The sequence below is a fragment of the Panthera pardus genome, unplaced genomic scaffold (genome assembly GCF_024362965.1).
Source record: "Panthera pardus isolate Hobbes unplaced genomic scaffold, ASM2436296v1 HiC_scaffold_27, whole genome shotgun sequence".
Classification (NCBI taxonomy): Eukaryota; Metazoa; Chordata; class Mammalia; order Carnivora; family Felidae; genus Panthera; species Panthera pardus.
In genome coordinates this window covers 84,601,685-84,629,254 of record NW_026526843.1, presented here as the reverse complement: position 1 = coordinate 84,629,254, position 27,570 = coordinate 84,601,685, and the positions used below count along the sequence as shown (strand labels likewise).

At 46.4% G+C, this 27,570-nt stretch overlaps 1 protein-coding gene across 3 annotated transcripts in view; it reads right to left on the bottom strand.

Moving 5' to 3' along the window:
• Positions 1-27,570, bottom strand: part of SLC9A7 (solute carrier family 9 member A7) — a 136,207-nt gene that overhangs the window by 21,056 nt on the left and 87,581 nt on the right. For 2 of the 3 annotated variants that reach the window (XR_008418293.1, XM_053891678.1), the window contains exons 11-14: positions 26,456-26,567; positions 22,743-22,896; positions 9,150-9,209; positions 4,785-4,848 (exon numbers count right to left, since the gene is read on the bottom strand). Coding sequence is in view for 2 of the 3 variants with exons in the window: in XM_053891678.1 (XP_053747653.1) it covers positions 4,785-4,848; positions 9,150-9,209; positions 22,743-22,896; positions 26,456-26,567 (390 nt within the window). In the remaining variant the exon portion in view is untranslated. The remainder of the gene's footprint in view (positions 1-4,784; positions 4,849-9,149; positions 9,210-22,742; positions 22,897-26,455; positions 26,568-27,570) is intronic. The other variant, XM_053891679.1, reaches the window with a different exon arrangement.

Sequence of the window (27,570 nt, the reverse complement as noted above, 5' to 3'; positions counted from 1 at the left end):
TGCAGGTTCAGGTTCAGTGGGTCTAGACGGGTCCTGACAGTCTGCATTTTTACAAGCTCTCTGATGATGCCCAGGCTTCTGGTCCATGGGGACACTCGGGGCGGCAAGGACAGATCTACTGATCTCACATCTGGCAGTCGCCACTCTTACCCTTCACCACATTGTCACCACACCCTTAAGGATGCGGATTCATGTGTCCCCTTTGCAGATGTATCCCCAGAGCCTGAAAGAATGTCTGAAATAGAACAGGTGCTCAGTACACATTTGTCAAATGAGTGAATTAATGTTAATTGTGAACTTCTAGGAAAAAAAAAAAAAAAAGAATAGCCAAAAGGGAAATTAGGGACCAAGGGAGGCAATCAGAACAAAAAGAAAAGCGTGGTGGGGGTAGGGGAGTCAAAGAGTAGGAATTTGAAGAAAAAAAAAAAAAGGCACTACAGCAACTGTTTGAAATCAAAGATTTAAGTGACTGGGTATCAGATTTCAGCCTGGAGGAAAGCTGGAGAAGGACCCAGAAGAGTTATAGGTCAATAACAGCTGATTTTCTGCTCGAGGGTGTGCGCGCACCCGCACGGTGCTGTCCTATCCTCCACATTCCATTAATATCCTGCTTGTGATCTTGCCCTGCTGAGATGAGAAAGCCAGGATAAATTCAGAGTCAAAGTGCTCCTAGCTACTCCAAAGCGGCCCCATCGACCAGTGCTCTTCTGTAAACTTGGGGAAGGAAGTGAATGGTTTGTCTGCGCGTCCGGCCAACGGCCAACATCAATCTCAGCTCTGTCTGGCAGGAACAGCTCCCCCCTTGAATGGGGTGAGAGGCCACCCCCAGGCCCAGGCAGCTTGCCTCCAGCTGGGCTTGTTTTTGTTTTGGTTGCAAAGTCACCAAGACCTCCGGAGAAACAAAGCAACTGAGGTTTTTGTTTTGTTTTGTTCTAATGAGTCAAACTTGCCAGGGAGGTGAAGCCGAAGTCTGCCCACGATATTCTTATGCTTCCCTCACAGAAAAGCCAAAAGTCCTAGCCAGAAGCCCCTTTCCCTCGCTCACATGAGCTAACATTCTGGGCTTCTAGATCCAGTGAGGAAAACCGCACTGTCATAACAAATTCGCTCCTGTCAGATGTCACTTTCCTGTTTGTTTTTCAGAAGATCATTTGGAACATGCGGTGAAGAAAGCTGCCCTTTCTTTGCTAATGGGGAACAAACATCTGGACTTCCCCCACTTAGGATTTCAGTTTCATGACATCACTGAGCGTGTGACCTGGATCCCTTTCAGGGGAAACTGCAAGAACCCAGGATTTCACCCAAAAATGAGGGAGCCCATTTATTTCTCTGTTTTCCTGTTGCTCGTGACCACTGAGTGCTCCCAGCCCTGCTGTTAGCGCCTCGCTGGACCGAGAAGGTCAGGCCAGGAGGACTGAGAGAGATAAGGCCCTTGAGGTACTTAAAGTCACCTTTAAGAAGGTGCCCCGGGAAACCAAACTTGAAGTTCGCCTTTCCCCCCCCCTAGTCTGACAGCAATCTTGAAAGACTTTCAAAATGACAGTGGAACTCATTTTGACGGCCCTCTGCATGACTGTGTGAGAGACTTGGGAGGAGGGAGGTCAAGGGGCTGATGTGACAGCAGATCCTGGTTAGAGGCGGCCAACGGGTGCCACTGGGAGTGCAGCAGAAGTCACCAGCGCCTGCCCATTCGCAATTGGCCCAAAGGGCCCTCCAGGGAGCCATCGGGAACACTGATGACCCCTCCGGACCCATCTAGGGAGGCTCCTGAAACTCACCCCGCCTGGGGCAGGGTGCATTATCTTAGCTGTCACTGCATGGGCTGAATGCAGTGCCAGAACGCTTAGCACTTGGGACCCGCAGCTTTCTCAAACATTTCCATGGAGAAGTGACACGCCAGTTTGTTTCTAAGTCTCGTTACAAGCCAAGGGTTGCCATGTGAATTTCTTATGAGATGAACAGTAGGTTCCGCCACATGAAACCAACCAAACCATTTCAGGTGCTTCCTTTCAGACATGCTTAAATCCAGAGGCAGGGGCAATTAAAACAACAACAAAAACAACAAAAACAACAACAACAACAATAACAACAACAACAGCAAAAGGGCTGGGAAAGTTTGACTCATCTGGAACTGACAAGCTGAAATCTCTCCAAACCCTGGCTATCCAGCTGGAATTGGCCTGTTTTTCTCACAAAATTCATCTTGACCAGCCGCGGTCCTGGAGAGGAGGCTTTGGAATAGGGCAGTCATATCCCACCAGAGCCATTATTTTCCATTGAGTGAAATAAAGACACTTCACCCAGGGTTTTCTTATAGTGAGTTTCAAGATCTCACTAAGGGTTATACACTAAAGTTTATTTATTTATTTTTGAGGCGGGGGGAGCAGTGGGGGGGAGAGAGGGAGTCACAGAATCCGAAGCAGATTCCAGGCTCTGAGCTGTCAGTACAGAGCCTAACGCGGGGCGCAAACTCACAAACCGTGAGATCATGACCTGAGCCGAAGTCGGACGCTCAACCGACTGAGCCACCCGGGCGCCCCTAAGTGTTATGCTCTAAATTAGCTTCTAGGTGCACAAGTCCCGAACGCTTGTTTTCCAAACTCCTCAATCAAAACTAGAGTCCAATGGCAACATTTCACAAAGAATTTCTCATTGAAACTTCAAGCTCCCAACACAACGGCCAGTTCTAATAGAATCTCTTCTGAAGATGTCCAGGTCTTTCAGAGGTCGTGGTTTTGTGTCCCTGAAGGAGCATCACCACCAAGATGTGACCACCCCTGAGAAGGAGATCGGAAAAAGCCGTAGCGGCACCTCCCGGCCCGGCACAGCACACTTTGCAACACTTGCTAAATCTGGTGTGCAGGATGGAGCCGTTTAGAAGGTCCCCTGGAATCTTCAATATGTAGCCTGGATTTAGGATTCGGTGCAATTCCAAGCTGACTGGAAAAGAGGGAAATGCCCGCCGTGGCTTCACGCACAACACACACGAGGGGTTGGGAACCTTGCCAGCGGTACTGTTAACTCCTGCCGTCCCCCCATCTGCCCATCAAATAGCCACCGAGAACACCCCACCCCACCCCCCACCCTCATTGCCAGGCACTGTGCTCAGCGCTGGAGATTCCATCCCGAATAAAAGACTTCCTGATGCCTAAGTCCAAGTAATAGCATTTTGTAACAAATGTCTGCTCCTGTCATATAACCCTTCTTCCCCCAACCTTGCCTGCCCGGGAAATGCCAGCCTCGGGAAGGGGCGAACCTGGACACACGACAAGGGTGTCGCAGCAGCTCAGAATCACGTCTGCCCCTTTGTTGACGCTCCTCCCATAAAGAGGTGACAGTCCCTCTCCCCTCCCCCTTGAATCTGGGCTGGCTCGAGCAGCTCACTGTGACCACCAGAAAGTCACAGATGTGACACCGGGAGACATCCAGGGTCAGGAATGGCCACGTAGTTTCCACCTTGCCTTCTGGGACACTGGCTCTCGGAACCCTGAGCCATCGCGTAAGAAGTCCGATACTCCGAGGCCACGTGGCGGAGCCAGGCGCAGGCATTCCGGCCGGCTGCCCTAGTCTTTGGGGTTCTCCCAGCCCAGGTGCCAGATACAGGAGTGAATGAGTCTTTGGATGATGCCAGCCCCCAGCTTTCTACTCGGAGCAAAGGCAAGCAGCCCGTATTCTGCCCTTTCCGACTTCCTGGCCTCGAGAATCCATGAGCCAGAGGATCTGCTGCTCACTTTCCTATGCCTGGTGCGGTTTGTTATATGCCGCAACAGTAACCGGAGCAGATTCTCTGCAGCAGCGGGGACGACTCTTCCCTGCCAGTCACACTCGATGCTGCCACGGGGCTCCTCTGCTGGCAGCCTCAACAGCTGCCCTCCCTGGCACTCTGTCCCAGGCCGTCCCGGCTGGCACCACCCCGCCTGAGCCTTAACCATTATGACCTTCAGCCCCTACGGTGGGAGGTGGGGGGTATGAGTCTTGTTCTCTGCCCTTAGCGGGCTCGAGGGGAACTCAGTTGTAGAGGATTCCAGGCCCTGGAGGAACAGGACGGCCTGTGATCAGCCACATCCTTCCTCTCTACCTCAGATTCCCTACACTGGAGAGTCAGACCCCAGCCCTCTCCTTCCCCTGTGTGGGCACCGCTGACAGACTCTGACCCAGCGATGGCAAGCCCACCACCAGTGTACTCAAATACCCATGCTCGGAAAGTAGGCAGTCAGGGACTTAGCTTGAATGCTCTTCCTGGCCGGCCTACCCCTCAATATGTTGTTTAAGAACGTTGACTCCACGGTCAAGTCCCGCCTTCATGACTTTCTAATTCTCCAACTGTAGACGACTCACTTAGACTCTCAAACTCCAGCTTCTAATCTGTAAAATGGGGATAACGGTACCTACCTCATGAGGTTGTTATCATGCTCACAGTGAGGGAATCCATGTAAAGACGCCTGGCATGTAGTAAATGCTCAATAAATTGTAGCTATTTAAAAAAAAGTTTACTTATTTTGAGAGATAGAGCAAACATGCATGTGTAAGCAGGGGAAGGGCAGAGAGAGAGGGAGAGAGAACATGAGCAGGGGAGGGGCGCAGAGACAGGGAGAGAGAGAATCCCAAGCAGGCTCTGCGCTGTCAGCACAGAGCCCAACGCAGGGCTAGAACCCATGAACCGTGAGATCATGACCCGAGCTCAAGCCGAGCTGGACGCTCAACCGACTGAGCCACCCAGGCGCCCCAACTTTAGCTGTTTTTAACAATGTCTTCCCCTGGAAGGAGCATCTCTTGTGACTTACCCCTTGTAAGACTTGAAAGCTGTCGTTGTTGGGTGGTGGGTCTTGATCTGGGTCAACACCGACTCTAGAAGTCGCCAGGGAGAAAGACAAGGAGAAAAACGGAGAGTGTTAGCTGGGACCGTGGCGGCCATGCTGGCGGCAAGTAGCCAAGAGGGCTGACCATCTCCCGGAAGCGGAAGGAGTAGTTAGCTAAAAGAAGAGGAAGGCCGCCATGCAAAAGTCGTGAGAAAGAGGTCACGTACCATGCCAGAGCCCAGGGGGCAGAAGAGGCAAGAAGTCCCGTGTGCTCACACCCTATCCTGGTCTCTGGGGAACGGCACCAGATGGTCCGAGTTATCCGAGGGGGGATCCCATTGCCCCCCACCTTTTCCTTTCTGCTGCTTCCTCCCCTCTGCCCTGACCTTTGAATTCCCCAAACATCTGGTACAGGATGTTTCACATGTCCAGGGCAGTGCTGGAGGAGTTCATAGTGAACACCTAGACGCCACCGTTGATATTTTGCTGGAGCTTCTTTATCGCATATCTAGCCATGTCTCTATCGGCTGTCTAATTTTTCAGAGGCATTCAAATAAAGTTGCAGCCGTCCGTACACGTCGCCTCGATACCCGAGCGTGCACATCATTAACGTTTTGTCCTGGTGGCCCCCGCGTCCTCCTGCAGCAGAGACGACCTGAGAACCGGCACATTCGAGATCAACAACTGAAGGCAGACGGAAAAGGCCAAGTGGTGAGATCCGCTCACAGCGAATCCCATGCGCCTACTGGGGTTGAGTTGCCCTGCACCTTCCTCACTTGGAGGCAGAAAGCTGTGATGCCCATGACACGGAGAGCATGGGGAAATGGGGGAGAAAACAAGGAGGCCAGGAACATTCTCTGTCTTCCCTCACTCCCTTGGGTGCTGCAAAGAACTGTAAACTGAGAACGCAGCTTTTTTTGTTTTTTGGGTTTTTTTTTTTTTTGGCAGGTGTAACTTGAGCTTAAAGGGAGGTACCAAGGGGCCTCAACCAAGGGTCTCTGCAGCCCGGTGTGTGCACACCTTACTTTTCTCCCTGTCCCTGCCTCTTTCCCACCTGTGATGCCGCGTCACGTCTTGAGAAAAGAGACGAATGGAAAAGGGAAATAGAAGACAACCTCCTCGCCAAGCCAACCTCCGCCCTGTCTCATTCCAGGTCTGTCCGGCACTCACCCAAGGCGTGGAGCCCCGGAAAGGGGTGCTCTGGAGGGAAAGGGGACAGATCTCCCAGATGTCGCAGAAGGCAGAGTTGAAAACCACAGGATGAATGCACACGTCTGGCAAATATTCGCTGAGTGCCTACTCTTCTAGCTAAAGCCTGGTGTACCTGACACCAGAGTTCCTCCCTACGGGCCTGGGGCTTGGGAGGACCTTTGCAGGGAGTTAGATGGACTTTTGCTCTGTGTCTAGGAGCTGCCTCCAGGCAGGAGGTTCTGAGGCTTGGAGGCTCGTCGTCATCACCGGACGTTATCCGGGGGACCTCCGAGCAACAAATCTCACAGAGATTTTCTGACCGGAAATCCGTCCATTTCAGAGGCCTCAGGGCTGTCCCTTAAAAACGTCACACCAGGGCCTCCATGTACCCGATGTGTCTAATGCATCAGAGTGCTAGAGGAGGGGTCGCATATGGACTTCCTCGCTCTTGATTTTGAGCCCTCACCTGTTTTGGAGACTCTGAATGAATGAACATAGAGTTCGCAGAGAAAAGTCCTCTGTATGGTGAGTTTGTCAGCATTTGTAAGATCAACGGCTAGGAATCCAGTATGAGGCCTTGCTCTTTGGATTCTACGGCAGCACGAAGCCACTTAATGGCAGGCTAGTTCACTTGGATGACCTCCCCCATGCAGACTCAGAGGGGCGGAGCAGTGGTTACCCCGGCATTTCTCAGACGGCCTGCCAGAATGCCAGGTGACACAGCTGTCCTCGGCCTAACCAAAAGGCCTAACCATACTGTGGGGCAGGAGCAATGAGATTCTGGGATCTGAAGGGCATGGAATGCAGTATGGCTAAGGACATGGCGGCCCAGACCTGCCACTCATAATCTCTCCTTTCTGTACTTTGAATTTCGAAACAGGTGTAATGAGCCTTCATAAGTGGCTTCTATGTCAGCAAAGATGAAACAAATGGACTTTGCTGGCCTAGATGAAATAGGAAGGCGACGGGCAAGAGAAAAGGTCACGTATGCCCTGTATTACGACAACGAAAACAAAACCAAATACAATAAAAGCTGCCACATGAAATTTAGCCTCCTCTATTCTTTTAACGAATCTCTATTAAGAGGCAAACAACTTGTTTCACAAGAATCAAATTCTGTGGAACAAGAGCTGCTTAGAAAGACTAGGTTGTGACTATTCTCACTCGAGTCCTGGCAGTGTCAGTGGAACTCTTTCTCCTGGGCCCGCCGTGGCCAGGCCGGAAGGCAAAACAACAACGCACAACACGTTGAAAGGACTTGATAAACTCACAAAAGTAGGGCCACCTTAACCTCATCTCAAACCCGTAATGTTCAACATTTTGTTTGGGGGAACCTGGGAATGATTCCAGATCCACGCTGTCCAGCAGAACTTTCTGCAACGATGGTAGTGGTCTAGATCTGCGCTGTCCAATGTGCTAGCCACGGGCCACATGGGGCGGGCCGCTGAGCAGTTGAAATTTCACTCAGTTTCACACCAAAAGAGAAAACAAAGCAAGCAAACGAATGTGCTCATTCTGGAATGAATAAATACAGAAAGAAGGTGAATAATTTCCCTTCTGGCCTAAGTACCTTGGGAGTAGCTGCTGTATAAACTGCCATGAAATGCCAGGAATTTTAGAAGTGTTCCACTTTAATCGATAACTTTTCAAAAATTTGAATGGCTGAGGTCCTAAATAATTGGAGGACCATGAGACACATACCTTCATGCAAAGCCCTGAACACCAGATCATAGTCGGAATTCTCGAACGTCCCAAGGGTAATAACTTGTACTTTGCCCAAAGGACCTTCCTTCCTGAAGGTGGGATATTTCAAAAGAAAGGGTTTCCTCTGCAACTTAACTGGTACCTAGAGTCAGGTCTCCAAAAGTTACCGTGTGTGTGTGTGTGTGTGTGTGCACGCATGCATGTGTATTTTAAACAGTAGAGAAAAATGTGAACCCAGGGAATTTAACAGCTTCCTTTAATTATATGGACATCATTACAGTATATCTGGAGCCTGGTGATATCGTGATGAACATGCCTGATGACAGGCATCGCTATTCTCTCTGCTGCCCTCAGTGACATACTTTCACAGTGGCGAAAACAGACTTCAAGCCTATTCTGCGCTGGTTTATCTACCAGCATTGAGAATCAGATCAGGAAGGAAAAAAGAAACATTAAAGTCTTTGCTCTGCTTGCTCAACATTGCCACTCTTAAGCCTAATCCAATCGTAAAGTTGGATGAACACTGAGAAACAAACTGCATTAAAAGAGTCTTTATCTTCTGGTTTAAAAAACAACTCTTTTTTTAAACCAGAAGATAAAGACCTTTTGGGATGAGCACTGGGTGTTGTATGGAAACCAATGTGACAATAAATTTCATATACTGAAAAATCAATAAATAAAAAAAATAAAAAACAACTCTTTTTGTATCTTCTGATTCACCATAAGGTACAAGTACACAAATACAGACTTAAAAATCTAAGAGAGTGTTGGTGCTTGATTAAGACTGATTCTCCAGTCACGGCGGAAATATCAAATGCTAGTTCTCTTGGGGCGCCTGGGTGGCTCAGTCAGTTAAGTGTCGGACTCCGGCTCAGGTCATGATCTCCTGAGTTCGAGCCCCGGGTTGGGCTCTGTGCTGACAGCTCGGAGCCCGGAGCCTGCTTCTGATTCTGTGTCTCCCCCACTCACTCTCTCTCTGTGCCTCCCCCATTTGCACTCTGTCTGTCTGTCTGTCTGTCTCAAAAATAAATAACCATTAAAAAACAATTCTAGTTGTCTTTAGGAGGTAAAAGCCTTGTCTACTAGACCAGAAACAAGACTTTGTGGGAAAAGATCCGTGGCTCTGAAAATGGACTGCTCTCAACACTAAGCTCAGTGGTAAAAGAAGGGAGAGACACTTGCCATCTCCGGCCTTGGTGTTGACACACGTTGTCCAATATGCAGGGCAAGGGGACAGAATCTCAGGAACACCGACACATCAATCAACCCAGAGAAAGGGCGGGAAAAAGGGTTAGACGTGACCCGACCTCTTGCCCCTTTGCTGGAAGGGGCAGGGGGTTGGCACACACAGGGAGGAAGAAAGAGACAAAACAGCATGGAGAGAAACATCTCAGGTTAGGAGGAGGAGAGAAGCCAGGCCCGGTTAATTGGTTTCTGAGGACGCCCTTGTGTCACCTGAAGTACTGTGAGCGGCGTGCGTTCTGGTCCTCTTCGGAGGGCTCCTCGACGCCAACTCTGGGCAGCAGAAAAAGGGAGTGTGAGTGTGACAGGGACACGGGGGAGCCAGGAGCTATGGACACGGGACCGGGACCACGCCCATCAGAGCACAGGCTGGCTCACCTTGAATATAAATCTGGACCCTCTCTTCAGCTGTCCCCATTGGCTAAAACCCGGAGAGGCCGAGGGGCCACCAAACTTAGATTCAAAGCAACAATGGTAGGAGCTAGCTCAAATGAGGATCGACTCGGAAGGAAGACGAGCCTCTCAAGATATAACGGAAGGACATCAGAGGACTAAATGCAACGCACAGGTGATGAGTTCCTACTTTTCAGGAATTCATCTGTTTCATAAAGCAAGATCCATCCGTAGGAAAACCGGGAGACAAAGTTGTCACTAAACACACACTTGAAGCGTTTACACATATTTTGACACATATTGGACAGAAAGAGCAAAAAGTAAACCATGTTGTCCACAGGTTTGACCTGAAGGTCAGGAGCCCAGCTGCTGCTATTCTCTGTCTTGTGCCTTAGAGCTGGCACGGCCCATCTGCACCTTCCTTAACAATTTCTGGGTTATTCAGGGTTCATTTGAACTTTGCCATCGTCCTCTAGGAGCAGGGTTTCACCATCTTGGCGCTGTTGACATTCTGGGCCCTGGCCTCTGCCTACGAGATATCAGTAGCATCCCCCCTGCCCTGTTGAGGCAACCAAAAATATCTCCAGACATTGACAAATGTCCCCTGGGAGGCAACCCGCCCTTGGTGGAGAACCACTGCGCTAAATCATGTGCAATACCAATTAGGGGTGCTATTGCCCCCATGGGTGTGAAAATTGGTTCTTAGGAGACAAAAAAAAAAAAAAACCCTTTAATATTCCAGTGGTTTCTAGCCCTCTGAAGCGTGATAGCACATAAACAGGTATATAGCAGATCTGTGGTATTAAGTTTTCACTGGAAGAGGTCTTTGGGAAAAAGACATTTTTGAAGGACTCCCTGTGGGGGGTGTGGGGGGGGGGCAATAACGAAAACCAGGAGGGCAAAGACAATGCCCAAACCCTCATGCTACTAACATCCCCTGAAATATGAGTGAGAATGTGATGCTTCTTCAGGTGCTACTTTTAACTAGTCACACGTTCAGAACGTGACTTAAACCAGACTCTGTATTTTACGGGAGCATTGAAAAAGTGTAACAAATTCCAGAAAAGCGAGCTGGACTCCACCGGTGTAAGAGTCACTAATGACCAGAACAACAGCAAGCGTAGCAGTACTAACGGTGATAGAAGAGCTAAAATACAACAAACGCTTACCCTATGCCAGACGGTACGTTTAATGAGCAAGTTCTTTATCACATTTATTTGTCGTCACATTTTGGCCTCACGCTAGTGTCCCCATCGAAACCGGCGAGGGAGAGTGAGTTGACGAGCCTCAATAAGTTGCCCAAGGTCACAAAGGTAGAAAAATGGTGGAATCGAGAAGGCGGCGTAGGAGGACGCTGGGCTCACCGCGCGTCCTGCTGATCACTTAGATTCCACCTACACCTGCCTAAATAACCCAGAAAACCGCCAGAGGATTAGCAGAACGGAGTCTCCGGAGCCAAGCGCAGACTAGAGGCCCACGGAAGAGGGTAGGAAGGGCGGCGAGGCGGTGCGCGCTCCACGGACTGGCGGGAGGGAGCCGGGGCGGAGGGGCGGCCCGCAGGCCAAGCAGAGCCCCCGAGTCTGGCTGGCAAAAGCGGAGGGGCCTGACGGACTGTGTTCCGACAGCAAGCGCGACTTAGCGTCTGGGAGGTCATAAGTTAACAGCTCTGCTCAGAAAGCGGGAAGGCTGGAGGACAAAGGGAGGGAGAGCTGCTGAGCCCCCGGAAGGCAGAGCTCAGCTTGGCGGGGAACAAAGGCGCTCGCCAGCGCCATCTCCCCCGCCCATCCCCCAGCCAAAATCCCAAAGGGAACCGGTTCCTGCCAGGGAACTGGCTTGCACCGTGCAAACACCCAACGCTGTGCTTCTGCAGATCCATCCCTCTGATGGGTCTGACTCCCTCCCAGTACCGGAGGGCCCCTCCCGAAGTGGATCTCTGAAGGAAAAGCTAGCTGAGCCTACCCCTCCAGCCCCTGTGCACCTTGCCAATCCACCCCAGCTAATACGCCACATCCCCAGCACCACAAGCCTGGCAGTGTGCAAGTAGCCCAGACGGGCCACGCCACCCCACAGTGAATCCCGCCCCTAGGAGAGGGGAAGAGAAGGCAAACACCAGTCTGACTGTGGCCCCAGCGGTGGGCTGGGGGCAGACATCAGGTCAGACTGCGGCCCCGCCCACCAACGCAAGTTATTCAAGACAGCACAGGGGAAGTGCCCCACAGTCCCACACCACTCCAGGGACTATCCAAAATGACCAAACGGAAGAATACCCCTCGAAAGAATCTCCAGGAAATAACAACAGCTAACGAACTTATCAAAAAGGATTTAAACAATATAACAGAAAGTGAATTTAGAATAACAGTCATAAAATTAATCGCTGGGCTTGAAAACAGTATAGAGGACAGCAGAGAATCTCTTGCTACAGAGATCAAGGGACTAAGGAATAGTCAGGAGGAGCTAAAAAATGCGATAAACGAGCTGCAAAATAAAATGGAAATGACCACAGCTCGGATTGAAGAAGCAGAGGAGAGAATAGGTGAACTAGAAGATAAAATTATGGAAAAAGAAGAAGCTGAGAAAAAGAGAGACAAAAAAATCCAGGAGTATGAGGGAAAATTAGAGAACTAAGTGATGCACTAAAGAGAAATAATCTATGCATTGGTATCCCAGAGGAGGAAGAGAGAGGGAAAGGTGCTGAAGGGGTACTTGAAGAAATAATAGCTGAGAACTTCCCGGATCTGGGGAAGGAAAAAGGCATTGAAATCCAAGAGGCACAGAGAACTCCCTTCAGACGTAACTTGAATCGATCTTCTGCACGACATATCATAGTGAAACTGGCAAAATACAAGGATAAAGAGAAAATTCTGAAAGCAGCGAGGGATAAACGTGCTCTAACCTATAAAGGGAGACCTATAAGACTCGTGACCGATCTCTCTACTGAAACTTGGCAGGCCAGAAAGGATTGGCAGGAGATCTTCAATGTGATGAACAGAAAAAAATATGCAGCCGAGAATCCTTTATCCAGCAAGTCTGTCATTTAGAATAGAAGGAGAGATAAAGGTCTTCCCAAACAAACAAAAACTAAAGGAATTCATCACCACGAAACCAGCCCTACAAGAGATCCTAAGGGGGATCCTGTGAGATGAAGTACCAGAGACATCACTACAAGCATAAAACATACAGACATCACAATGACTCTAAACCTGTATCTTTCTATAATAACACTGAATGTAAATGGACTAAATGCGCCAACCAAAAGACATAGGGTATCAGAATGGATAAAAAAACAAGACCCATCTGTTTGCTGTCTACAAGAGACTCGTTTTAGACCTGAGGACACCTTCAGATTAAAAGTGAGGGGTTGGAGAACTATCTATCATGCTACTGGAAGTCAAAGAAAGCTGGAGTAGCCATACTTCTATCAGACAAACTAGACTTTAAATTAAAGGCTGTAACAAGAGATGAAGAAGGGCATTATATAATAATTACAGGGTCTATCCATCAGGAAGAGCTAACAATTATAAATGTCTATGCGCCGAATACCGGAGCCCCCAGATATATAAAACAATTACTCATAAACATAAGCAACCTTATTGATAAGAATGTGGTCATTGCAGGGGACTTTAACACCCCACTTACAGAAATGGATAGATCATCTAGACACATGGTCAATAAAGAAACAAGGGCCCTGAATGATACATTGGATCAGATGGACTTGACAGATATATTTAGAACTCTGCATCCCAAAGCAACAGAATATACTTTCTTCTCAAGTGCACATGGAACATTTGCCAAGATCACATACTGGGTCACAAAACAGCTCATCATAAGTATACAAGAATTGAAATCATACCATGCATACTTTCAGACCACAATGCTATGAAGCTTGAAATCAACCACAGGAAAAAGTCTGGAAAACCTCCAAAAGCAAGGAGGTTAAAGAACACCCTACTAAAGAATGAATGGGTCAACCAGGCAATTAGAGAAGAAATTAAAAAATATATGGAAACAAATGAAAATGAAAATACAACAATCCAAACGCTTTGGGATGCAGCGAAGGCAGTCCTGACAGGAAAATACATTGCAATCCAGGCCTATCTCAAGAAACAAGAAAAATCCCAAATACAAAATATAACAGCACACCTAAAGGAAATAGAAGCAGAACAGCAAAGGCAGCCTAAACCCAGCAGAAGAAGAGAAATCATAAAGATCAGAGCAGAAATAAACAATATAGAATCTAAAAAAAACTGTAGAGCAGATCAATGAAACCAAGAGTTGGTTTCTTGAAAAAATAAACAAAATTGATAAACCTCTAGCCAGGCTTCTCAAAAAGAAAAGGGAGATGACCCAAATCGATAAAATCATGAATGAAAATGGAATTATTACAACCAATCCCTCAGAGATACAAGCAATTATCAGGGAATACTATGAAAAATTATATGCCAACAAACTGGACAACCTGGAAGAAATGGACAAATTCCTAAACACCCACACACTTCCAAAACTCAATCAGGAGGAAATAGAAAGCTTGAACAGACCCATAACCAGCGAAGAAATTGAATCAGTCATCAAAAATCTCCCAACAAATAAGAGTCCAGGACCAGATGGCTTCCCAGGGGAGTTCTACCAGACATTTAAAGGAGAAATAATACCTATCCTTCTCAAGCTATTCCAAAAAATAGAAAGGGAAGGAAAACTTCCAGACTCATTCTATGAAGCCAGTATTACTTTGATTCCTAAACCAGACAGAGACCCAGTAAAAAAAGAGAACTACAGGCCAATATCCCTGATGAATATGGAGGCAAAAATTCTCAATAAGAGACTAGCAAATCGAATTCAATGGCATATAAAAAGAATTATTCACCATGATCAAGTGGGATTCATTCCTGGGATGCAGGGCTGGTTCAACATTCGCAAATCGATCAACGTGATACATTACATTAATAAAAGAAAAGATAAGAACCATATGATCCTGTCAATCGATGCAGAAAAGGCATTTGACAAAATTCAGCAACCTTTCTTAATAAAAACCCTAGAGAAAGTCGGGATAGAAGGAACATACTTAAAGATCATAAAAGCCATTTATGAAAAGCCCACAGCTAACATCATCCTCAATGGGGAAAAACAGAGCTTTTTCCCTGAGATCAGGAACACGACAGGGATGTCCACTCTCACCGCTGTTGTTTCACATAGTGTTGGAAGTTCTAGCATCAGCAATCAGACAACAAAAGCAAATCAAAGGCATCAAAATTGGCAAAGATGAAGTCAAGCTTTCACTTTTTGCAGATGACATGATATTATACATGGAAAATCCGACAGACTCCACCAAAAGTCTGCTAGAACTGATACATGAATTTAGCAAAGTTGCAGGATACAAAATCAATGTACAGAAGTCAGTTGCATTCTTATACACTAACAATGAAGCAACAGAAAGACAAATAAAGAAACTGATCCCATTAACCACTGCACCAAGAAGCATAAAATACCTAGAAATAAATCTAACCAAAGATGTAAAAGATCTGTATGCTGAAAACTATAGAAAGCTTATGAAGGAAATTGAAGAAGATATAAAGAAATGGAAAAACATTCCATGCTCATGGATTGGAAGAATAAATATTGTCAAAATGTCAATACTACCCAAAGCTATCTACACATTCAATGCAATCCCAATCAAAATTGCACCAGCATTCTTCTCAAAACTAGAACAAGCAATCCTAAAATTCATATGGAACCACAAAAGGCCCCGAATAGCCAAAGTAATTTTGAAGAAGAAGACCAAAGCAGGAGGCATCACAATCCCAGACTTTAGCCTCTACTACAAAGCTGTAATCATCAAGACAGCATGGTATTGGCACAAAAACAGACACATAGACCAATGGAATAGAATAGAAACCGCAGAACTAGACCCACAAACGTATGGCCAACTCATCTTTGACAAAGCAGGAAAGAACATCCAATGGAAAAAAGACAGTCTCTTTAACAAATGGTGCTGGGAGAACTGGACAGCAACATGCAGAAGGTTGAAACTAGACCACTTTCTCACACCATTCACAACAATAAACTCAAAATGGATAAAGGACCTGAATGTGAGACAGGAAACCATCAAAACCCTAGAGGAGAAAGCAGGAAAAGACCTCTCTGACCTCAGCCGTAGCAATTTCTTACTTGACACATCCCCAAAGGCAAGGGAATTAAAAGCAAAAATGAACTACTGGGACCTTATGAAGATAAAAGGCTTCTGCACAGCAAAGGAAACAACCAACAAAACTAAAAGGCAGCCAACGGAATGGGAAAAGATATTTGCAAATGACATATTGGACAAAGGGCTAGTATCCAAAATCTATAAAGAGCTCACCAAACTCCACACCCGAAAAACAAATAACCCAGTGAAGAAATGGGCAGAAAACATGAATAGACACTTCTCTAAAGAAGACATCCGGATGGCCAACAGGCACATGAAAAGATGTTCAACGTCACTCCTTATCAGGGAAATACAAATCAAAACCACACTCAGATATCACCTCACGCCAGTCAGAGTGGCCAAAATGAACAAATCAGGAGACTATAGATGCTGGAGAGGATGTGGAGAAACGGGAACCCTCTTGCACTGTTGGTGGGAATGCAAATTGGTGCAGCCGCTCTGGAAAGCAGGGTGGAGGTTCCTCAGAAAATTAAAAATAGACCTACCCTATGACCCAGCAATAGCACTGCTAGGAATTTACCCAAGGGATACAAGAGTGCTGATGCATAGGGGCACTTGTACCCCAATGTTTATAGCAGCACTCTCAACAATAGCCAAATTATGGAAAAAGCCTAAATGTCCATCAACTGATGAATGGATAAAGAAATTGTGGTTTATATACACAATGGAATACTACGTGGCAATGAGAAAGAATGAAATATGGCCTTTTGTAGCAACGTGGATGGAACTGGAGAGTGTGATGCTAAGTGAAATAAGCCATACAGAGAAAGACAGATACCATATGGTTTCACTCTTATGTGGATCCTGAGAAACTTAACAGGAACCCATGGGGGAGGGGAAGGAAAAAAAAAAAAAGAGGTTATAGTGGGAGAGAGCCAAAGCATAAGAGACTCTTAAAAACTGAGAACTGAGGGTTGATGGGGGGTGGGAGGGAGGGGAGGGTGGGTGATGGGTATTGAGGAGGGCACCTTTTGGGATGAGCACTGGGTGTTGTATGGAAACCAATTTGACAATAAATTTCATATATTGAAAAAAAAAGCCAGAAGACAAAGCTGAAAATGAATGTAAATGCTAATTTACTACATGCTATAAAATAGTCTAAAAAGAGAAAAAATTAAAAAAAAAATAAAAATTAAATAAAAATTAAAATAAAATAAAATAAAATAAAATAAAATAAAATAAAATAAAAAAGAAAAGAAAAATGGTGGAATCAAGGCTGTGACACCGAGTCTCTTAGACCCGGGAGCCCAATTCCCTCACCTCACAGAATCTGCCCTTTGATTACATGCTGGCTTCCTTAAACTCTCTTAAAATAATCCAGTTACAAATGCTATTACATAAAGAGCTCAGGGCTTTTCTCTGCCTTTATCTTCAAGTTATCTCACAAAGAGCTTCGTCGTAAATTCCCCGTCTCACAGGATTACCCTTACTTGTCCTTGAGTGTTTGCGTTCCTGCACACTGGGCTGTGAAGGGCAACTGCTCGTTGAACTGTGTCACTTGAAGCGGGGGCTCCAAAGAGAACAGCCACTATGTCGCCAAAATGTGCTCTGGGCACATACGAGACTCCTCTGCTGAAGTAATCCTGTGGTCACTTTTTTTTTTTAATTGCCAAAATTATATCCTTTGTGAATAACAACACCTGCTCAAGAGGCTAAGAAAAATATGCAGTCTGTGCATTAACGGAAAACCACTGGAGCATTTTTGCTATTATGTTTTAAAATATCAATCACGACCTACCAATTTAGAAAGGTAAGCTGGATTTCTGGAAAGCAGCGACCTGGCTGTGGGTTTGTGTTGTATTCGTTTTTATGTTATGGACAGATGAGAATTTAGCCATGGGTAAAAATCACAACTAACTCCCAAGGGGCCCTTGGGTGGCTCAGTTGGTTGAGCATCCGACTTCAGCTCAGCTCATGATCTGGCGGTTCGTGGGTTCGAGCCCCGTGTTGGGCTCTGTGCTGACAGCTCAGATCCCGAAGCCTGCTTCAGAGTCTTTGTCTCCCCCTCTCTCTTTCTGCCCCTCCCCCACTCTGCTCCACTCTCTCTTGCTCTCTCTCAAAAATAAATAAGCATTAAAAAAATTTAAAAACAAATCACAACTAACTCCTAATTACTTATAGTGGAACTCTGAGACCCAACCCGGGCTTCTGATGTTGAGCAGCCACTTAACACCTCATCAGGGCCTCTGTCAGCAGCCTAGAGAAGTAAGGAACAAGTAGGTATTAAGTTTACCGAGGTCGCGGAGGTCGAAACCCCACACTGAACTTCACGGGGTTTCTGAATCAATTTAGAATAAGAACCTGGTTCACAGAAACGATTCATGGCCATCAGGTAACATCACAAGCCACAGGCCAGAAAAACCAATCAATCTCATTAGTTTATTTGTGAGGGAATGTCTTTCCGTGTAATCTCTACATATGTCAGTTTCCACACTTACGTAATCACTATTTATACACATCAAGAAAATGCAATGAACTAACGCCATGTGTATTTTTCACCAATTTGCTTCATGACGCTGTCTGGGTGGAGTTGGTCAGAAAGAAGGAAAGAATAAAGATAGGGGCAGAAACCGGAAAACGATATAGAAAATCAAGGCAATGAAGAGCTAGCTCTTTGAAAAGATCCACAAAGTTGACAAACCTCTGGCAAGACTGAAAGAAAAAAAGAGAAAGATACAAATTACCAATATCAGCAGCGAAACAAGGGATATCACTGTAGAGCTCACAGACATCAACAGTTTCACAAACTACCATAATTCACCCAGTAGGAAACAGATCATCTTAATAGCCCTATAAGTATTTTTTTTAATGTTTATTTATTTTTGAGACAGAGACAGAGCATGAACGGGGGAGGGTCAGAGAGAGGGAGACACAGAATCTGAAGCAGGCTCCAGGCTCTGAGCTGTCAGCACAGAGCCCGACGCGGGGCTCGAACTCACGGACTGCGAGATCATGACCTGAGCCGAAGTCAGATGCTTAACCGACTGAGCCACCCAGGCGCCCCAAATAGCCCTGTAAGTATTAAAGAAATTGCCTTCACAATTTAAAAGCTCCTGAAAAAGAAGTCTCCAGGACCGGATGATTTTATACAAGAATTCCATTAAACTTCCAAAAAGAACTAACACCAATTCTACACAATCTCTTTCAGAAAACAGAAGAGCAGGGAACATGTCCTAGCTCCTTTTGTGAGGCCAGATTACTCTGATACCAAAAACAGACAAAGGTAGTACAAAACAAGAGAAAACTACAGACCAATATCCCTCATGAACACAGACCACAAAAATCCTTAACAAAATAACAGCTAATAGAATTCAGCAGTGTATTAAAAACTCATACACCACGACCAAGTGGGGTTTGTCTTAGGGAAGTATTTTCATTAATTGATGTAACCCACCATATTAACAGGCTAAACAAGAAAAATCATATGATTATATCAGTAGATACAGGAAAAGCATTTGAGAAACTTCAGCATCCGTTCACGATTAAAAAAAAAAAAAAAACCAACAAAACCTCAAAAATCTAACAATAGATAGAAACTCCCTCAACTTGATGAGGAACATCTACAAAAACCCTACAGCTAATATTATACTTATTGGTCAAAGACTGAATATTTTCCCCTTACGACTGGAAACAAGATCAGGATGTCAGCTCATGTCACTGTTACTCGACATCTTATTGAAAGTCCTAGCCAGAACAGTAAGTCAAGAAAGGGAAATAAAACGTACACTGGTTGCAAAGGAAGACATAAAACTGTCTCTGTTTGCAAATGATGTGATGGTCTATGTAGGAAATCCCAAAGAATTTATAAACAAAACCAAACAAAAGCCTCTTAGAACTAACAAATGAGTCCAGCAAGGTCACAGGATACGAGATCCACATACAAAAACCCACTGTATTTCTATATCCTAGCAATGAACACATGGAGCCTGAAATTGAAGACAGAATAACATTTATAATTGCTCAGAAGAGAAGAAGTACTTAGATACAAATCTCACAAACCATGAATAAATGAAGAAACGTGCCGCGTTCATGAATTGGAAGACAGAAAACAAGATGGCAGTTCTCCCCAAACTTACTATAGGCTTAACGCAATCCCTGTGAAAATTCCAGCCAGGTGTTTTCTTATTTTTTCAGAGATGGACAGGCTTCTTCTAAAATATATATGGAAAGCAACGAGAACAGCTACGAGAGTTTTGAAAAAGAATAATGTGGGAGGGCTCGCTCTATCTGATGCTACAGCTTATTACATAACTATAGTTATCAGGACAGTGTGGAGGGGTGACCACATTCATCAGTGGGGCAGAATACAGACAAACCCACGTGCATCGAGCCAACTGATTTTTGGCAAAGGAGCAAAAGTAATCCAACAGAGTAAGACTTGTCTTTTTAACACATTGTGCCAGAACAACCGGATGGCCAATAGGCAAATAAAAAAGATAATAAAACCTAAACCTGAGCCTCACAGCTTATATAAAAATTAACTCCAAATGGACCACAGACTCAAATGTCAAGCATAGAACTAAGAAACTTTTAGAAGATAACATAGAAGAGGGGCGCCTGGGTGGCTCAGTCGGTTGAGTGTCCGACTTCAGCTCAGGTCATGATCTCGCCATCCGTGAGTTCGAGTCCCGTGTCAGGCTCTGTGCTGACAGCTCAGAGCCTGGAGCCTGCTTCGGATTCTGTGTCTCCCTCTCTCTCTGCCCCTCCCCCGTTCATGCACTTGCTCTCTCTCTCTCAAAAATAAACATTTAAAAAAAAGAAGATAACACAGAATGAAATCTTCACGGCCTAGGGCTTGACGGAGAGTCCTTACATATAACACCAAAGGCACGATGTGTAAAAGGGAAAAAAAAAGATAAACTGCACTCCCTCAAAACTAAAACTTCTGTTCTTCGATGACTCTACTAGAAGGATTAAAAGACAAGCTAAGACTGGGAGAAAATATTTGCAAAGCACATCTCTGAGAAAAGACTAGTATCTATAATAAATAAAGAACACTCAGAACTCAATAAAAAAAAACCCAAACAATCTGATTAGAAAATAGATGAGAAGTGTGAACAGGTGTTTCACCGAGGAAGACAGATGAATGGCAAATGGGCACATGAAGAGATGTTCAACATCATCGGTCATTAGAGGAATGCACATGAAGGCCACGGGGAGGTATCCCCACCCACCTGTTAGAACAACTACAATGACAAATGGTGGTTAACACCAAATGCTGGCGAGGAGGCGGGGGAACTAGATCTCTCGTACACCCGGTCACACACACACTCATTTCCGGGCCCCTCAGTGTGTGCTATGTTCTGGGTGCTATCTATATGTTACATCAGTATTTCCACAACACAACAGTGATTATATTTGTACACGTACGGCTCGTGTGCCTCATGGAAAGCTGCCCACACTCTCAGCTCTGGGTAGGGCAGTTTTAATGGCCCGGTTTAGAAAAGGGTTACCAGAACTGCAAAATGTCCCCAGTCACCTCTCTACTCTCAGTGGAAAAGTATTCAGTCGTATCTGTGTGGGGTGGGGGAGGGTGGCAGGAGGAAAAGGGGACTTATAAATGAGCAGGAAAACCAAACAGGATTTCCTCAGGCTCTGAGCATCCAGGGTACCTACGGAGTGCCCCAACAGGAGCAGAACGTCACCTCGGAGGTCACCGAATGCAAAGATCCTCAACTGTGTGTGGGGGACAAGCCTCCTCTCTTGCGCTTATTCTTACACAGAACGAAGATGGCGCCGTCTTGGGTCTCAGAGTTAGCGCCAAAAATCTGTCCATTTTCTTCTTCAGGTTTGTATTCCCACAATGAATTATTTTCCCTAGAGACTCGTGCCAGGAGCTCGAAATTCTCATCACCCCCCATTTCACGACGCGGCGCCAGTCCCTAACACAGCCGACCTTCTTAAGGTTAAGGCTGTGGACTGTGTGGCAAGACTGCCCGGGTTCAAGTCCCAGCTCATCCACCGAAAGCTCTGTGGCCCGGGCAAGTTATTGCCAGCATCGCAAGTGTTAGCTATGATACGACTGTCTCTGACCCCCCACCCCTCTCCCCGCTAGGTTCTGCAGACCCACCAGGATGCGAGGCTGAGACTCGCTAGCCCAGAAATGGTGGGGCTGGCAGGCGCCAAGCCCAGGAACCCCTGCCCGCCATCGATACAAAAGTCCCTGATGGTGGGGGAGACTGTTCTTTCAAATTCCAGCTTTCTCCCAAGTTCCACGTGTCCCCCTCACCCTAAGGATGACTACGAGATCTTTGTAGGTCCTCTCTCCTCCCAAGGTAGGTATGCTAGACACCGTTAGGCCAGTGCGCTCTGTATTCCAGAGAAGGGAGTAGGAACGAAAGGCCAGGAGAGAAAGGAAGAAACAGTGCCACCTTGTGGCTTTTCGGAGGATCCTTCACACCTAAGCACTGCTCCAGTGCTTTCCTCTTTCTGCTCGCATTCAACCTCTGCAGACCCAAAACTGAGGGGCGCGGTGGGAGCCCCTCCGGGGAGGCAGAACTTCACGTCCAGGAGAACCGAGGCCCAAAGACGTGAAGGGCTTGCCTTGAACCAGAGCCGGGGTTAGGCTCTGGGGCTCTTGACCCCTGCTCCAGGCTCCTCTGTCCCCTAAGGAGCTGGGGGCGCAGAAGCACACTCTGGAATCCAAACCCTCTTTGAAACAAAATCAAATTTAGGTCAGTTGCTCTCTCTCCCGACACAGCTGCCAAACCACAGGCAGGGGACATCCATGAGGCTGCAACAAATAAGGGTTACGCAGGAAATGCCACGCCTCTTTTGTGCGCTCAAGCGAGAGGAGACACGGTTTCCTCTGAAAAACAAAACCCTAATTGCCTCTTTTTGTTTCTCGTTATCATCTGAAGCGGATGAGCTTCTTTTGAAGGCCGCAGGTTTGATTTCAGAGGAATGTCAAATGCCAGACTCTGCCAGCAGCTTGGAGGCTTTTGAATTCTGGCCCTGTCGCTGTTCCAGCAAGGTCCAGGTGTTTCTAACGCCCCGTGTGTCTGTACTCACAAACATTTTACATGGCAACCCTTTTTCTCATGGAAAACTCAATACTCTGACTTTTCAGTTATTGCTTTTTATTTTTAAGCCCTCCCGCAAACCCACAACAACAACAACAAACGTAAAAACCTTCCATGTACTGAGCTGTCTCCCCCTGTGTGTGAGCACAGGGACATAGTCAGACGCAAAACTGGCCGTGCTTTCAAACTGACCTTATGTTAAGCCACGACAGCATGGGTGTTGTGCCTCCGCCAATGATCCAGACAGTGAAGAAGACGATGAGGAGGGTGGTCGTGAACATCATCTGGCGAGCGTAGGATGCCGTGTCGCGGATGGCCAGCGCAAATGCCATCGCGCCCCTGAGGCCTGCGGGGACCAGAGAGGAAGATCTGGTTATAAGGGCGGATGACAATGTGTCCTCAGATCCGTTGCTGCCACTCAGGGCTAATAAACTATAACATCCACGTATGTTTCGGGAGCCAAACTGTCTTATTCAGAAAGAAGGACCTTAAGGGAATGTGGTTTTCTCTTGTTTGAAGTCTTCTTTTGCAAAATGCCCAAATGCGATGAGAAAAACACTGCACTACTTTGTCCGGCACATTCTAGAACAATAACACTCTTATTACGGAGATCATTCTCCTGCTAGTAACATGAAATAAAAAGAAAGATAAATAAGAACTAATGAATATAAGCTCTCTAGGTCTGTGATTCATTATAAACTGAAGTAAGAGGCTAGGTCTGAATACATCAAATACATATTTGTGATCTGTGTCCCAGGACCCACAGAGCAGCCTAGCATTTCCTTAGCAAAGCTACACAGAGAAGTAACAATACAACCCGATCTACGTCAAGCGTTGGCAATTTTTTTCTGTAAAGGGTCAGATAATAAATATTTTAGGCTTTGGGGGTCAAGAGGAAAAATCAAGGCTATTTTGTAGGTACTTACATAGAAGAGAAAAGCAAAAAAAAGAAAAAACAAACCCAAATTTCTACCAAATCTTATGGGCAAAAACCAAAAAGAGAATAATAACAACACAGTATAATGTGTTGTGATATAGGTGAATTCTTTTGGAGGACTATATTTCACTTAATTGGATTGCAAAGTTAGTGTCCTCTATCGTCAAATAGATTGTAAATGTCCATCTGTAAAAGCCACTCTTAGCCGTGGAGTATATGAAAATACGCAACGGCCAGATTTGGCCCAGGGGATGTAGTCTGCTGGCCCTTTTTCTACATTAACGGGTATTAAGGCTAAGCGCCAAACACACGGTGAGTACAGCATAGCCTGGAACGAAGTTGAGTCATGATATTGGACATCTGAAACTAATATAACACTATGTGTCAACTATCCTAAAAAAACAACCCTGGGAGATAGAAATTAAATGTACACAGTTAAGTATATTCATCTTTGCGTTTAAGTTTCAGAGCAGATGCTGTGACCTACAGAGTGCAACACTCACAAAGGAACTGAAACAGCACTGAATTTTTTTAAATGTTTTATTATTTATTTTTGAGAGAGAGAGAGCGCACACGAGCGAGTGGGGGAGGGGCAGAGAGAGAGGGAGACACAGACTTCGAAGTGGGCTCTGAGCTGTCAGCACAGAGCCCGACGCGGGGCTCGAACTCACAAGCCTGGAGATCATGACCTGAGCCAAGGTCAGATGCTTAACTGACTGAGCCACCCAGGTTAATATATATTCACAAATATTTGTTCTCCTTTTATGCGAGTTCTCATATTTTCATCTTATGCTAGATTTTAATTACATTTAATAAAATGCTGTTTGCTTAAAAGATTAAGCTCCCACATTTTAATGTTTACCTTTCTAAGTTCTTTTGTTCCTTCTTCATACTAATGCTCACCATTTGTTTTACGGTAAAGGCCGAATCCGTGGTCTTTAATAGACATCTGGTATAAGTTCCTATTCACCTTTGGCCAGACTGTGTATATTATATGAGAGAATAAAAAGCAATACCCACTGTATCTGTTTGCACATTCTCCCGCCTTTCCTAACAGTTTGGTAAATTCCCTCATCTGCGAGCTTCACAATTCACTAAAACATGATTCAAAAAAAGTTACATCAAAGGGGCACTTGGGTGGCTCAGTTGGTTAAGCAAGCATTCGACTCTCGCTTTCAGCTCAGGTCATGAGCTCGAGGTTCGGGAGTTCGAGCCCCGCCCTGGGCTCTGCGCTGGTAGTGCGGAGCCTGCCTGGGAGTCCCTCTCCCTCTCTCACTGCCCCTCCCCTGCTTGCTCTCTCTCTTTCTCTCTCCCGAGATAAATAAATAAACTTTAAAAAAGAGTTACATTAAAAAACAGAGCCAAGTTAATGTTTTCTATTAATCCGTACTTGGGAAATAACACACACATCTCGATTGCCCTATAGCCAGCTTCATCACCGATGAGTACTTCGGCCTCTAAAGGGATGTTGTCTCAAAGAAGAAAAGTTAGGGGTCAGGGAGAGACAACGTGTGCTGCATTGTCTGGAGTTCCTTTTGATGGCGACATTGTTCCCAGCAGGAAATAATCTTTATAGGAGATGCCTTTAAACAAAACTGTGTACTGCCTTTTAGTCCAGAAAACAGCGGACATATTTTAAGTTTATCTTGGTGAATGAGTTCTCTCCAACTCATCTTGCTCTTCTCCACTAGAACTTTCTCTTTTAGGGGGGAAGGGGGTGCCTGGGTAGCTCAGTCGGTTAAGTGTCTGACTTTGGCTCAGGTCATGATCTCGCCATTCGTGAGTTTGAGCCCCACACCGAGCTCTGTGCTGGCAGTCAGCTCAGAGCCTGGAGCCTGCTTCGGATTCTGTGTCTCCCTCTCTCTGCCCCTCTGCCCCCCCCCCCAAATAAATAAACGTTAAAAATTTTTTAAAAGAACTTTCTTTTTTCTAATGTTTATTTTTGAGGGAGAGAGCACAAGCAGGGGAGGGGCAAATAGAGAGTCAGAGAGGCAGACAGACAGACAGACAGCTCTGGTGGAGAAGAGCAAGATGAGTTGGACAGAACTCATTCACCAAGATAAACTTAAAATATGTCCACTATTTTCTGTCCTTTCTCGCCTCAGCGGCTTCTGCACACTTCTCAGCTCTAGAGTGGAGAGGGGGGCATCTGGGAGACAGTATAAATCAAGCAGAATTACCACGGCCATTAACTTCCGGTTTGGGGCTCATCTTTGCTTACCCAAGTGAATTTTATTTTTTGCCTCACGGGAAGTTGGAGCTAGGAGGAAGCTCAACAATTAGCTCAATTTCATTATTTTCCAAGAGTGGATACTGCAGCTGGGAGGTACTGAGTGACGTGGCCTGTGTTCTTTCTCATTAAAGGCCCATCTCCCGGGGCACCCGGGTGGCTCAGTCAGTTAAGCGTCCGACTTTGGCTCAGGTCATGATCTCGCGGTCTGTGAGTTCAAGCCCCGCGTCGGGCTCTGTGCTGACAGCTCGGAGCCTGGAGCCTGCTTCGGACTCTGTGTCTCCCTCTCTCTCTGCCCCTCCCCTGTTCATGCTCTGTCTCTGTCTCTGTCTCTCTCTCTCAAAAATAAATAAACATTAAAAGAAATTTTTTTAGAGCAGACCTATCTCCCTTCTAATTTTAGGTCTGGAGCCCTTCTGGAAGATTAAGGCTTATGCACATCAACTAGAAAACAATCAAGCACTTTAAATACTCCTATACCGCCAGGCCCCGTGGGCGGTAGAGATAAACATGAAGACGCGGCTGTTTTGGGGGAGAATGTTCACATTTGGTAGTGTGGTTTGCAAAATCGATATTACCTCTGTGTGACGCGTAGGTCGGTCTACTCAGCACTGTGGGAGAATGCAAAAAGAACCAGGAATTTTAACTTCTTTTTACGGACCTTATCCATCATAGTTTAGTCACGCTGACACGCCTGCCGAAGAAAGCTCATTTTCTTTACGTTCCCGGGGCTTTTACCTGAAAACATCATCATGTGTTGAAAGTTCCAGCCAATCTTATGCCTTCTGCCCAAGTTGAGGAAGAAGGAGAGCGGGTAGATGTGTGCAGCTCGGCCCAGGAAGATGGCAACCTGACCACCAGGTGGAGGTTAAGGGCCCAACGGGTTTCTAGAACGGCAGCTTCGCCCGGCCTCTGGTGGAGCAGAGAATTTTAGGAATGCTGGGACACCCTGTGACCAGGAGCTAACCGCACCACGATCAGGAGGGATGCGCAAGGCAGCCGGGCTAGACCCGGTGCCCTCGGAACACGTGTCAGCTACAAGCAGGACGCAGGTGGCCACCTTTCCCGACCTCCTGGCTCACAGAGGTAATGCCTAGCCTGCTAGACGCACTGTTGGAACTTCTTGATTTAATTAAGCGGGTGTGGACCAAGTCTCCCCCCTATCTACACCTAAGCCGAGGAGCCCTGGCAGGGGTGGGGAGTTGAGAGGAGCAAACAGTGGCTTGGGCTCCGTTAGAAGAAGGAAAGTCATGAGGTGCCTGGGTGGCTCAGTCGGTTAAGCGTCCGACTGCAGCTCAGGTCACGATCTCGCGGTCCGTGAGTTCAAGCCCGGCGTCGGGCTCTGGGCTGACGGCTCAGAGCCTGGAGCCTGCTTCTGATTCTGTGTCTCCCTCTCTCTCTGCCCCTCCCCCGTTCATGCTCTGTCTCTCTCTGTCTCAAAAATAAATAAAACGTTAAAAAAAATTTATAAAAAAATTTTTAAAAAAAGAAGGAAAGTCACAAGAAGAACAAATCTCTAACCCGTGGGTCAAGAGCTCATAAGCTTTAGTCAGAAGTAAACAGGAGGGGCTCAAAATGACCAGGAAGATGCTACGGCTAAGAGGTGTGGAAACTTGGGAGCACTTGGGACACTTCAGATGCATTCATGTCCCTCCCAAGCCTCAAGAGGGGGTAGATGTCTCTACCCGGGTGGCTCAGATGTCTTTTTGGAGGCGTGAGCCCATGGAGGCAGAGGAGTGTGGCAAGCGAAAAATTCAGGGAAACGGGCCATTCGTCACTCGCTGAATGGAGAACAGAGCCCGGCAGGGAGCCACATGCTGTCCTGGTTACAGGAGGAAACTGCCATGGGACCC